Source organism: Biomphalaria glabrata, chromosome 7 (assembly GCF_947242115.1).
Source record: "Biomphalaria glabrata chromosome 7, xgBioGlab47.1, whole genome shotgun sequence".
NCBI classification, from domain to species: domain Eukaryota; kingdom Metazoa; phylum Mollusca; class Gastropoda; family Planorbidae; genus Biomphalaria; species Biomphalaria glabrata.
The window spans coordinates 46,481,584-46,495,451 of record NC_074717.1 but is presented as its reverse complement, the minus strand read 5'-3'; the positions used below and the strand labels follow the sequence as shown (position 1 = coordinate 46,495,451).

Below are 13,868 nucleotides of genomic sequence, written 5' to 3'. Positions count from 1 at the left end.
CACAGTCTCAGTTGACATTGCCTGAATTAATGTTCACGTCATATTAAGAGGTTAAAAGACACGTGGAATTCCTGATGTAGAAAACAGGAAGTAGAATGAATAAAGTTGACTTTTAGTTCAGTCAAGGCAGTCAAGTGGTATCCTTTGGACCTGGCAGTCAAGTAGTATTTTTGGTCCGGGACGGATAGTAGCGACTTAGAAAGTCGAGTAGTAATTTCAGTTAGGTAGTAACTTTTGAGCAGTTGATGCCAGTGGTCTTTTGAGACATGTATTTCTAGTAGTTATTCTGTATTATTCTGCACGGTGTTACCCGCTGAGATGCGGACGTGATTTGTAATATACTCTGGAGAGTTTAACGTATTGGATATATGTGATACCGCTGTTATGCGGATAGGATTGTTTATTATAGACTTGTGTAACTGACAAGGAGTGTATTATTATTATTGTTGTTGTGTAACTGACAAGGAGTGTAGTATTATTATTGTTGTTGTGTAACTGACAAGGAGTGTAGTATTATTATTGTTGTTGTGTAACTGACAAGGAGTGTAGTATTATTATTGTTGTGTAACTGACAAGGAGTGTAGTATTATTATTATTGTGTAACTGACAAGGAGTGTAGTATTATTATTATTGTGTAACTGACAAGGAGTGTAGTATTATTATTGTTATTGTGTAACTGACAAGGAGTGTAGTATTATTATTATTATTGTGTAACTGACAAGGAGTGTATTATTATTATTATTATTGTGTAACTGACAAGGAGTGTAGTATTATTATTATTGTTATCAAAAAAACTTTAAATGTTGTCTGCTGAAACGGACTTAGTCAATCTGTAGTATCCATGTTTGTCACGTGTCAAGAGTAGGCTACTCCAGGAAGCACGAACCCAGCATTCTATGCATTCGCTACACAGTAGTAGTGACCAGGCCCTCGTGTGTGTAATAGTAATACAGTCAAACTATATCAACGCGCTGAACTATGGGCCTATACATATACGCAGAACCGTGAATGGCGTGAACTATAGGCCTATACATATACGCAGAACCGTGAATGGCGTGAACTGTATACATATACGCAGAACCTATTGCGACTTGACGGCTTTTGTAAATTTGTCTGCTGTGCTGTACGAGATGCCAAAAAATATGTAGATTCTCAAGTTCTAGAACAATAGATCTATTCCACTTAATCTATTAAAATAAATCTACTAATGATAATCAGGATTCGTGGCCACCTTGAAAATTTAATAATGAAATTCAAGGCCTTGAAAAAGCCCTAAATTTCGTAAAAAAAAAGGCGAAAAAACCTTGAATTTTCAACCGGACCTTTAGTTTTTTTCCCCTCTCGATACCTGATATTTATTTTCGCTATTTATCACTGCGGTAATCTTCGGGGTTTTTTTTCGCTTACACCAATCAAGCATTTCAACTGGCATTATTTTTTTTAAAGGCAGCGCTAGATTTAGTGTGTAGTGAGTATTAGAGCAATTACCAACATGATGTGTAGGCTACATCCCCCTCCGCCCCCCCCCTCACCTAAAATCTTTTTGTAACAGTAAGTGACTTCGCGTGGAAACTGCGTAAATCATCTACTCTAGATCTAGAATACCTAATAGTAGCCTATCTAGAGTTTGATTTAGTGAAGATAATTTGCACCTAACCTGAACGCTCCATGAATTTTAGTCGATTTAATGATCTCGATACATCTTATCTTATCTTATATAATACAGACGTTACTTCAAAAAAGAAGATGATTACGTCCTACGCGTCATGCATTTAGTCATGCATATTAACCAATGACTTAAATTCTGCCAAGTCACTGGTTTTCCTGGCTAGCTCAGGCAACCCATTCCATGCTCTAATAGCACTAGGGAAGAAGGACATCTAATCCTAATGTATAGATAACTCTAGAAATACGTTAGATTCTACATTTACGCTAAATCACTAGAATCTAGTGACGGTAATTCACACACAGCCGTGAAAGGTCCGCGAATTTAGTGACTTAATTATATCTAGAGTATAGAGTCTAGATTTACGGTAGAGTCAGATAAGATAAAATCGCACACAGCCGTGAAAAGTCCGCGAAATTAGTGACTTAGATCTAAACTCTAGATTTACGTTAGAGTCAGTGAAGATAATTCGCACAGCCGCGAATTTAGTCTAAATTTTAGATCTAGACTTACGGCACTTACGCTAAATCACTAGAATCTAGTGAAGATAATTACTAACCCTGTGTAGGCCTACAGTGTGAAGCCGTGAAAAGTCCGCGAATTTTAGTGATTTATAGTTAGAATCTATAGTCAATTATAGATTCTAGATCTACGATAGATTCAGCGAAGATAATTCGCACACAAACGAGAAAAGTTCGTGAATTTTAGTGATTCGACTTACATCAACAGTCTAGACCTACTGTAGATATAACGAAAATATTTCGTACACAGCTGTGAAAAGTCCGAAAAAAAAAGTTATATCCGTCGTTAAAGGCAGGGAAACTATACATAGATATAGTTGAAAAGAAATTCTGCTTGGAAAAAAAACCAAATAGGTATAATACCCCCCCCCCCCATTATTTAGTAAGCAAATGTCAATTAACCCTTTAAACGCGTGTGGTAGATTAGCCTCTAAAAATCAGAATTGTAATTCCATTTTTTATGCACTCGTAGTAAAACAGCTCAGCACTTTAAGGGTTAAACATAGAAATAGGCCTGTATATTACAGGCTCTGTTTATGCGGAGGATTTAATTTAAGTTCAGTTAATCAAAGAATAAATAAAACATTACCTCAAATGCCCACCATGACTCTAGTATCTATGAAATAGGGTACACATATAGGAACTAAGAATGTACATTTCCATCACAGAGAGTACACATTATGAAGGCATCTCTAAAATGTGTCTTATTTAAGAAAAAAAAATGGAATAGTAACCATTTGTAATCTTTAATAAATCTTTGAAAAAAAAATGGTTGCTTGAGGTTTTTGGGATGACAGTCAATTAAGTTGTTATTTGATTAAAAGATAACTTTCATTACATTTTCTGTGGACATACCACAGCTAATGACATTGTTTCTGTTCTAAGTGGGATGTTGGCAAAATATTTATTATTTCCAAAATAAAGTAACAAAGGCCTACATATATTTCATCCTTAAAAAACATCTAATTACATCAAATATATTTAAAACGTTATTCTTCTGTATTGCAAGCTTTTGTAAATGTTTGTTTGTTTTACATGTTTCGGATGTTCCTTCGGAGTTGAAAATAGTTTACTTCCTAGTCCAAACCTCCCGCAGGACGACGGGGGATGTGAGCAGGCAGGGTTTGAACCCGTGACCATCGATAAATCCAAACGACAGTCCAGCGTGCAAACCGCACGACCAGGCAGCCATCCTTTTGTGTTTGTTGTAATGTATTAAAAAGTTGCATTTAAATGGTTAGGAGAGATGAATTCTAATTTTTTTTTTTTGGAGGTGTGATTTCAACTTATCAGCATACATTTTAATGGGATTTTTTTAATTTTATGTTAAAATAAATACCTTTTTTTTTTTAGTACTAAATACATATATATTTTGTTCGTTTTACATAATTATGCCATCTGTATGTAAATATATATAGAGTAGAGTCACACTAAATTGCGGAACAGTTTGCAACTACTTTTAGTTTTCAATTTTTTGCTCCGTAATGGTTAGACCTATGGAAAAACTAAAAGTATCTAGGCATTGCCCATCCATTTTCCAATAAAAATAGACGCTTTGTTTAGTTTTTCAACAGATATTTAAATTTTACATTCAAATCGACTGAGATATGGTCAGTCACAATTACGGAACACGGTAAAAATGTTGGAACAAAGCCTATATAAACTATAATAAAGCATATATTTTATTAGTCTTATATAATACTTGAACTCCTTATCCTTTACATTAATTTTATTCTATTAAAGCTTAAGACAACACATTGTCACTTTTTGATTCTTTACCTCTTTAATTTAATTGACGTCACACTACCCTGATTTTCCTTACAAGGTTTTATTTTCCACTATTCTTTAATTCTTTTTTGTTATAATAATAATATACCTCAGTCAACACTAAACTTAAAAAGGAAACAACAGTCATAATCAATCATCACACTTTAGATCAATGCAACTTCAAAAATAATCTAACATACACATCCATAACATTAAAGAAGATTACCCATCACAAATGGAAGTTCTCAATCAGACACAGCAGAAATAAATACCTATCACTATTAATATTAATAGCAGGAGATGTAGAATCAAATCCAGGGCCTAGATCTAAAGATAGATGCAACATCTGCAAAAAAGTATGCACCATGAAACAGAAAGCCATTCAATGTGACACCTGCGATGAATGGTACCATGCATCATGTTTCCATATGAATACACCTGTGTATTATGCCTTAGGCAACAAAGACGCATCATGGCATTGTGTACCATGCAATTTACCTCAGTTTACATGAGGACTGTTTGATTCCTTTGATGCGGACACTTTTAACCCATACAACATCCTAAACACCATCCCAAACCAAACTCACCAACCACTAGCCAGATCCACTCCTGTTAAACCTAAATCTACTAAAATTAATACAACAGCCTCACTAAACAAACCTACTAAAGAAGTAATAACAAAATACCTTAAAACCTTAGTAATAAATTTTCAAAGAATTAGGAACAAAACAGTAGACTTAGAAATTTTATTAGAATGTGAGAAACCAGACATAATTGCAGGAACAGAAACTTGGCTACATCCTGAAATTTATAACGCAGAAATTTTCAATAGTAATTATGAAATTTTTAGAAAAGATACGGCTGATAATCATGGAGGAGTTCTTTTAGCAATAAAAAACACTCTTATAGCAGAAGAAAATTCTTTACAAACAGCAAAAATTATCTGATATTGTACCAAGCAGTACTTAAGTACATGACCTCATCTTACACTTACAAGGCTACTTGCCTTCTCTGTATACACTTACACACTGGTCATTCTCGCGAATCAAAACAATGAGTAGTCATTCACAACAGAAGTCAATAGGAGTGATCCAAAGTCATAATAAACATACTGGTTTATGTCTTTCAAATAGATGAACAAATAAAATAGAACTGAGATTGGTACAAAATAAGCCACATGGTGACAACAAATCAAAATTTTTGTTTTCTCTAGTTCCAATATTTTTTGTTTTGGTGTAATGCACAAATGGTAAGACAATTCCTTATGGATAATAGAGATTATAATTATTATTAACACATATCTTCAACATATAGAACTACTGGCTCTCAACATGCCCATTGAGCAGGGGTTCTCAATCTGTGGGTCATGACCCCCTTGGGGGTGGATTGACGATTTGCCAGGGGTTGCCAAAGACCATTGAAAAAATGGATTGTTATTATCTATTCTTCTGTGTTGTGTGTGCGTGCGGGAAGGGGAGGGGGGGGGGTGTCGCGGCTAAGTGGGGGATTGTAAAAAGGGGTCGCCGAGCATAAAAGGTTGAGAACCGCTGCCATAGAGTGACTGCTTAGTGACTGACTAGTTCCAAATCTTAACTCTGGACTGCTTGTTCACCCTCAGTATAAGGTTGAGATTAGATTCATTGTACAGTTCATGATTGTTATGACTTCGGCTCAATACATATGGATGTTGGGTATTCTACTCATAAGAGTATCCTGCTGGACTAATAGGACATTGATATTGAGACATTCTAAGTCCGATGACTAAGACTGGACTTTTAGGTTTTCAAAAATGACTCCACCAAGTTCTGGTATTCCATCTCTTCCTCACATTCTTGATAAACAGACACCTGTTGTCTTTTTGTTTCTTGTTCAGCCTTTACCAATGCTTTCTTGGTTATAGAGCTGAACCAAAAGTTTTGCTCAGTTTCCTTCTTTACAAGCACAGGACAATTAAATCTCTGAGTCAGGTTTAGTTGGTCTGTGAAGAAAAATTAGGACTAAAATTGACTTTTAATGACGAGAATATTTATGAGACTTTGGTGAAGGAAGTGTAAATTAACACAACCGGTATTAAAAATTCTGGGAAACACTTTAACAGAAATATAAACTATAGTCATATCAAAGATAAATCTCTTAACGACTTAGTTCAATCTAAATAAGTACAGATGGAGATAGAACTATGTTAAAAAATTTTCATTTCACAGACCTTTTTTCACAGCTATTCTATTGTATAGTTCCAGTCCTGTTGGCATCTCTAGCATGTAGTCAACCTTCAATGAAAAGAAAATGAAAAATATATTTTTTTATAACAGCTGAGTCAGTAATGATGTGCTGATTATATACTGGCTTTAACAGATAACTTTCTGTGTTGATTTTGAGTAAAGCTTTACCTGAGCTGAGAGAGGTGTAACCTGTATAATTCCTGTACTGCTAGCACCATCCTGTCTCAAAGATTTTCTTTTGTAATGTATGTTCAACTGGTCTAGATCAAATAAAAGAATAGGTTTACAGTACAGACAAGGGACACCAAGATTATTTTAACTGTTAACTTGTTCGTTCTGTCAGACTATATCAACGCCACTTGTTGATCAAGAAACATGAAAAGGACCAAGATGCCAGTGCTGAATGAACTATTTATGTTGTGTCTGTTCTATTTATGTGCATGTTTCTGTTGTGTTGTCTTTATATGAGAAAAAGAGTCCCTGTATTATTGTAATCACAACAAATTTCTATAAGGATTAATAAAGCAGTCTTATTCTTAACCAGTTTATTGCAAGTACTGTTGTGAAACTGCTGTCTGCTGTGAGCCTATTGCCATGTGTGGGCTGGTCAAAAGGCTGACATGACGACTTTTTTCTGTGAGAATATCCGATACCTCACACACATAATGGGTAGTGTTGACAGATTTTTGTATTGAAGAGAAAGTAGAAACTTTGAGAGTGGTTGGATTTTTATGTGAATCAAGCAGATTATTGTTACCAATAAGTTATTCCATTGGTGAATTATTTCATTATATGAGAATGCATCCTCTTATTGCTGCTGTATTTAGAAGGAAAGCAGTGACCAAATATTAAAAAAAAACAAAAAAAAAACTATTTTATTATCAAGATTTCTAGTTTTTGTTTGTTTAAAAAAAAACATGACTTGACAACTTGAGTAACTGAGGTGGCCAGCCTTAAATGATTGAGGACATCTCAAAACTCACCTTTGAGAAAAGCACTAACTTGAGATGAAGTCCATCGAAAATTTCGATCAACAACTAGCACATATTTGAACATTAGATTCAAAATAAATCTCTCAGTGGTAAAATATGATGGTAGAGGATCTTTCAGCTCCGATATCTGCAGTGACATGAAAACAGGAAAAGTAAAATATTGTGCTTAACATTATTGTCTACAATGCTCCTCCCCCCCCCTTTTTTTTCAATTGAATTATAATTATCCAGTATTAATCTAATTTTGAATAATTCACTATAGGCTTGATTCTTTGTAATCAAAATTATTGACCTACTCATTACTTAAGTATTTGATATTTATGAATTTTGGCACATCAGCACAATTTAGGCCATGTCGTGCCATAATTACTTTAGCCTAATCCTACCGATCAATAGGTAACAGATGTGATACATTGAACCCATTGAAGCGTAGTGTTTCAAATTTGGCAAGCAGGTTTGAGTTCTTGTATTGTATTGTATAATTTCCCTACATATTGTATACAATTGTATACGAAGTAAAAGCTGAAAGAATGTAACCTCCTTCATTGGCTTAAACAATTTCACTATAGCTCACAGTGCTCATAATCAACTTTGGAAATGGTTTTCAAACATGTTACAGTCAATCAAGGACCATAAAAGAACTCCAATACCCGCATTCAAACAATTTGAAACTAACCATTTGCATCACCAATGTTCGTTCTTGTGGTACTGAGTAGGTGACTTTATTAATGAAGTGTCTAATGACTGCATGCTCTCCCTTGTTCATGTAAAGTGTTACCATTCCTGCAGCCCAGACATCATCTTTACCAGACAACTTTGGTTTCAGCTTCAGTTTCTGAAATGTACTTATGCTTAAACAAAGTGCTTAGTTAGAACAAAAAAAATACATGTAATAAATAACATTGAAATTATGGTGTTTAAACTTGACTTGATTATTCGGAATTTACACAAGGTCGACTTCCACAAGCCATTCTGTATGGCGATCTAACAGAAGGGAGATGAGCTGCTGGTCATCCACTTTTAAGGTATACTCAGGGCTGGATTTTATGGAGGGCAGGTGGGACTACAGCCCAGGAGTTTCTACAAGAAAGCTGCCTCCACAAAAAAGAAACAAAAATATATGAACTTTGAGGGGACCTAAACTTATTTTCAAACATTTTTTTCCCTGCATTTTTATAGAGGGCAAAAATGTCATGCTTAAGAAGTGTCCGCTTGAAGAATGCTTGGGATAATGAAATACAGCTCTGGATTTACGATAGAACATCTACCAAGGACCTTACCCTCCACAAACTCAAAATTAGACACTTATATGCATATTAATTAAATATTTTTTAAACCGAAAAGTGAGATGAAATGTACAAGAACTCTATTTCTTTCTACTAACATATATCATGCTGTTAGATATACACATTTTTATTCATAAGTGGATCTGTATTAAAGATTTAGAAAAATTGTAAGGGGGCTCCACATGCTTAAATCCGGCCCTAGGGAATACTGATCTATGTAAATGCGACACGAAGCTCTTCAAAAATCCACACTAACAGTTGGAAAAAAAGAGGCACTGGATAGATCCACACAAAGAACAAGCGTAAAGAGGAGTCCCGAATTGCAGATGCCATACACAACAGAAATAGAGAGAAGGATGAAAGTGCAATAGCACCTGATGATTATAGATGCCCAACCTGTGTCCACAGGATCAATCTAATGATTGGCCTCTTTAGTCACACAAGAAGTTGCAAAGGGAAAAGAACATCTCTTGAGACATAAAATGCCACAACAGACACTGTTATAAAAAGATCAATGCAGGTTTTATTTAGAGTAAAATCTTTCATGAATATTTACCTTGGCTTCATTTTCAAATAATACAATGTTCACACTAGGTGGAAGATACTCAGGAGTTATCCCAGAAAGACTTTCCTCATTTTCCTCTTTACAGGAGCCAAAGTCTATCAGTTTTAGAGTGAAGCCAGTGGAGGTGCTCTTCAAGCAAACATTTTCAGCTAGAAGTCAACAAAGTAGTATCAGTACAAAATGTTAACTAAAATATTTTTTTAAATCTGGTATTATCAACTTACGTTTTAAGTCGCAATGAACCAAACCATGACTGTGAAGATGTTCAAGTCCTTTGAACATGTCAAGAACGAGTTTCTCAATTGTGAAATCTTGTGACAATCTTTTTGCAAATAATGGATTATTACCGCAAAGCTGAACAACTGATGAACCTAAAGAATTTTTAAAAAATTATAATAAAGTATTAATCAGGAGAAAGTTTAGATTGAAGATTGTATTGCATACAATAATACCAGTCTCTTAATCTAATTAGGATATGGTTTATGGTTATGGATATGATTATATGATTAAAAGAAATTCTATGACAGGTGGTTATATCAAGCAGAGCCTCCTGGAAGCTGTCTGTTTACGTCGGCTGATATTTTGTTCTCTATCCAAAACCTAGTCTTGTTTTTACTAGTCACGTCATTGTCTCTAAGTCAAAACTTCCCCTATTTCTGAAACAAACAAAAATTTCAAAAATTTCCTAATCGTGCCATAACAACACTCATATAACTACAAAATGCTAAATACAAACTATACATACTGTTCCTATATTATACTAATACAGGCTTGTTGTAAAAAATGTTTGTAAAATGTTTTACGATTCCAATGTTCTTCCAGAGTTAAAGATAATTTACTTCCTAGTCCTAATACCAATGTGCATTTAAATGGACATACAACTGGAGAAGAAATATTCAACTGTATCTTAAATTACATTACTTATCAACTAGTCTAAAGATAGGTGATAGGTTAAGAAAAATGTTTTGATATTGTACAGTTGGTGCTCGAGCAATGGTAGAAAGATGAATGTGTTGTATCATGTACTGATATCTAGAAAGTAGCTTTAAGGAAAACTACCAGAAGTCATTGTATTTTAAATAAGGAAGCCTCTGTGATTAAAAATATTTATACTCATTAATAAAATGTCATGGCTGATGCTGTAAAAATGATTAATTTTATTAAATCAAAACCACTTTAATCAAGATTCTTAAAAATGTATGTAATGAGATGGGCTGTCGGTACAAAGCACTATTATTACACACTGAAGTGACATGGGTTTCCAGAGAGAAGCTCTATCAAGACTTTATGAACTTCAAAGTGAGTTGGTGGTTTTTCTTAAGGCAAAAATAATTCAACACTAAATTTTGTGGAAGTTTAAATAAAACCATCATGGTTGATAGAACTTTGTATATTCGGCAGATATTTTTTACAAATTGCTATGAATTGATTTTATCAATTCAACTTAGTTTAACTTATCATTTCAAGGTAAATGTATTGCACTTTTTAAGATAAGAGACAAACTTGCATCTTTTGCATACAAAATACAATTTTGGATTTCATCAGTTGAGTCTAACACTTTTGATTACTATCCTGCATTGCATGAAAGTTTGACTGAATTCAATTTCAAAGTAAATGAACAAAGTTCCAATGAATTTTTAGAAAACTCTTGAACGGAGCGGTACAAAAACTCGTTCATACCTCACTCGGTCAGACTCTATCACTGCCACTCAACGATCAGGGAACATGAAATTCACCAAGATACCAGTGTGTAGTCTCTTTATGTTGTCTGTTGAATTTATGTGTTATTTTTCTGTTGTGTTGTCTTTATATGAGAAAAGAGTCCTTGTAATCACAACAAATTTCCATAAGGATCAATAAAGCAGTCTTCGTCTTCTTCTTCTTCTTCTAGCCAGCTTTATTGCTGCTGAGCTGTGAGCTCTTTTGCAGACTGTGCCAAGGAAAAAAAGTCTTAGTCTTAAATGAACTAGTTTACAATATTTCCAGAAAACTAGTGAGGATGATTCCTGGATTTAGAATCTGTTTTCTGTGACAGCTAACCAGTTGGGTTTAGTGCAAGTGACTATGACTATTGGAATGATTCAATGAGTGACTAAATTGCAACAAAGATCAACCAGTAAAATTTTTGGGATCGAGTTTGTCTGATGAGTACCACAATATTTCAAAACAAGCTGCTCTTTATTAACTTCAGTTTCCTACGATCTATCCTTACGAAGCATGATTTTAAAAATTAAGTTGTAACAAAGTCAAAGTAAAACAGGCTTGAAGCCACACCAGATAGTACTATTCAGCTTATCAATATCATGCCTGACATCAAGATGTTATGCTCATCAAGGACACAATACCATCAGCCATTAAAGGTTCATTTTGCAAATATTTATGCCTGTATTTTATTTTAGGTTTACACTTCACAATAATTAATTCTAAATTTAGAATATGATTTACTTAGTAAACCATATAAGAAATAATCCAACCTATAAAATAAGCAAAGTGTTTCCCTATATTCTCGGAATGTGGAAAGTGTTTTGTAAGAGAAAAATGTCTGTGAAGCACTCATGTTAGGAATCTTTTCACCATAACCTGTTCATTAATTAGACAATTTAATCCAAAGGTAATAATGTGGATAAGTACCTCTTTCAGACCTTGTGATGGGGGGGGGGGGGGGGCCCAAGATGAAAATCTAATCCCTAAAAATATTAACAAAGGTGCTGATAACAAATTTAGTAAAAGTAAATGGGAAGTAACTTACCTGCATCTTCCAGAATGATGAATGCAGTGGAGAGACTTAAATAGATCCCATAGACAGCACACAGATTTTTATGTGGCAACAAAAGTGGAACTTTGATTTCATTGAGTTCAATCTTTTTACTTATGATCTGTAATGAAAAATTAAATGTATAGTTCCCTTTATAAGCATTTATGGTTAAGAATACTCACACATCAGAACACAAAAAGGAGAACATAGATGGTTGGTCCTTGAGCTGATTACAGGCCACACTGAATGTACATTATTTTGTTTCTTACCATACTTATATATTTCATCACTGGCTACCTACAGTCACAAGACCACTATGGCTTTATTTTCATTTATACTAATAATTATTTCAGTTAATGATTCCAAACAGAGTTATTTTAGAAAGTAGGTCAATAATAACCTCTGTGATTGAAATAGATGATGAACATGTATTAATGACAAAACCTAAGCTAATTATTTGGATAAAACATGAATGATGAAAATTATCATTGGAGTGAGTAATTATAATAATTATAATCTTTATTATCCATAAGGAAATTTGTCTTACAAAATCAAGACTTATCATTTTTGAGGAAATTTAAATTATAAAATAAGGTCAAGAAGAGCTAGAGCTAAAAATACTTAAGAGGATCTTATGAAACTAAATATAAATGTTATGCAATTTTTGGTAACACATTTTCACATATTTGTCCATTATAAGCTTACAACAGCAGAGTTGTGAAGAAAATTTCAAGTTACCAGTAGAGAGCTAATAAGCTGCTTGATTAGCTGTCGGATAAGGCACAAGAAATGTATTTGTAATGATGAGAAATGAGTTAAACAAAACATGAAAGTCTCCTAACAAATCAATTCTTTCTCATGAAGATTCTAACAAATAAACAATCCTTTTAACTTAAAGTTTTAAAACCAAAAAAAAAAAAGACTGATATCAGAATGTTCCACAATGAGTGTCTGCTAAGGGCTGAGCTTGTGCCTTATTATGCCCCTAAACCAAATGAAAGATGGCTCTTGCTGATCTGTTTGTACAGAGGCCCTTCGACCACAACCGACCAGGTGACCTTTTAATAACATCCATTGTTGTGAGATGTGTTTCTCTGAGCCCAGCCTGGGATCTTACATTCCAGTGAGGCTCAAGGCCAAACCTATGAGTACTTCATATGTATTTCTAAATTGTACAGCCACCAATCATGAGAGAGAAATCACAACTACAGAGTATGGCCCCTGTGATGAGACAGTTTATCAAGAGCCTTTCTTTCATACTTTCCACTCTCACGAGTCGAGTCTGTGATCTATTTCGACCAGTTTCTAGAAGAGAGGTCAAACCAGTGCAAGTATCCAGCGCAAACAAGTTAATTTTAGGTATCCAATCAAAGAAAGAGGTTAAGGGAAAAAAATAGCACACGTCAGCTTCTAGAAGGTCAAAGTTACTAAAATAATTAGGGGAGAAGTTTCCATGATTCTGGAATGTACAATTAAGAAAGGTATAAATTAAGGGAAAGTCAGTTAGATGGGGTCCTCGCTTAGTTATCGCTTAAGTCCTCTCTTAGTAAAGGTTTAGTTAAGTTTTGTGATATTAGCGGGTCCATTTAATTAAAGTTTTATTAGTTGAAGTAATATTATCTGAAGTTATATTACTTGAAGTTGAAGTTATACTAAGTGAAGTTTCATATATCTCTAAGTTTTATTTATGAAGTATCAAGTCAAGTTGTTGTTAAATTGAGAAGTTAATTTTATGGGAAAGTTGAAGTATTATTAAAGACGTTTTGAAGAAAATACAGAGAGATGTTTCTTTCTTCACTTCATTGAGTTATCACGTTTGATAATATAATCCCCAGCAAGTGTGATCGTCACATCCACATGCAATGCTTATTCACTAGATGCTTATTCACTAGATGCCTATACACTAGAATATGACAAAAATAAAATTATCCAGACTATTAAAAAGAGTGAAAGAGTCTCTAACATGCAGGACTAGATTAACACATGAATATATGTAGGACATAATTATCTTTTTTGAAAGAATGTCTCTAATTTATAAGATAAGTCTCTGCACTTTATAAGATATTTGTTAGACACCTTATTTATAGTTTAGTT

General features: G+C 34.0%; 1 protein-coding gene across 4 annotated transcripts in view; it reads right to left on the bottom strand.

The window, feature by feature from the left end:
• Positions 1-3,846: 3,846 nt before the first annotated feature.
• LOC106060564 (uncharacterized) overlaps positions 3,847-13,868 on the bottom strand; it is a 31,556-nt gene continuing 21,534 nt past the window's right edge. For all 4 annotated transcript variants that reach the window (XM_056035584.1, XM_056035582.1, XM_056035583.1 and 1 more), the window contains 8 exons: positions 11,769-11,895; positions 9,244-9,390; positions 9,011-9,168; positions 7,845-8,003; positions 7,160-7,295; positions 6,345-6,436; positions 6,161-6,224; positions 3,847-5,932 (listed from right to left, as the gene is read on the bottom strand). In XM_056035584.1, coding sequence (XP_055891559.1) covers positions 5,730-5,932; positions 6,161-6,224; positions 6,345-6,436; positions 7,160-7,295; positions 7,845-8,003; positions 9,011-9,168; positions 9,244-9,390; positions 11,769-11,895 — 1,086 coding nt within the window. In that variant the 3' untranslated portion in view covers positions 3,847-5,729. The remainder of the gene's footprint in view (positions 5,933-6,160; positions 6,225-6,344; positions 6,437-7,159; positions 7,296-7,844; positions 8,004-9,010; positions 9,169-9,243; positions 9,391-11,768; positions 11,896-13,868) is intronic.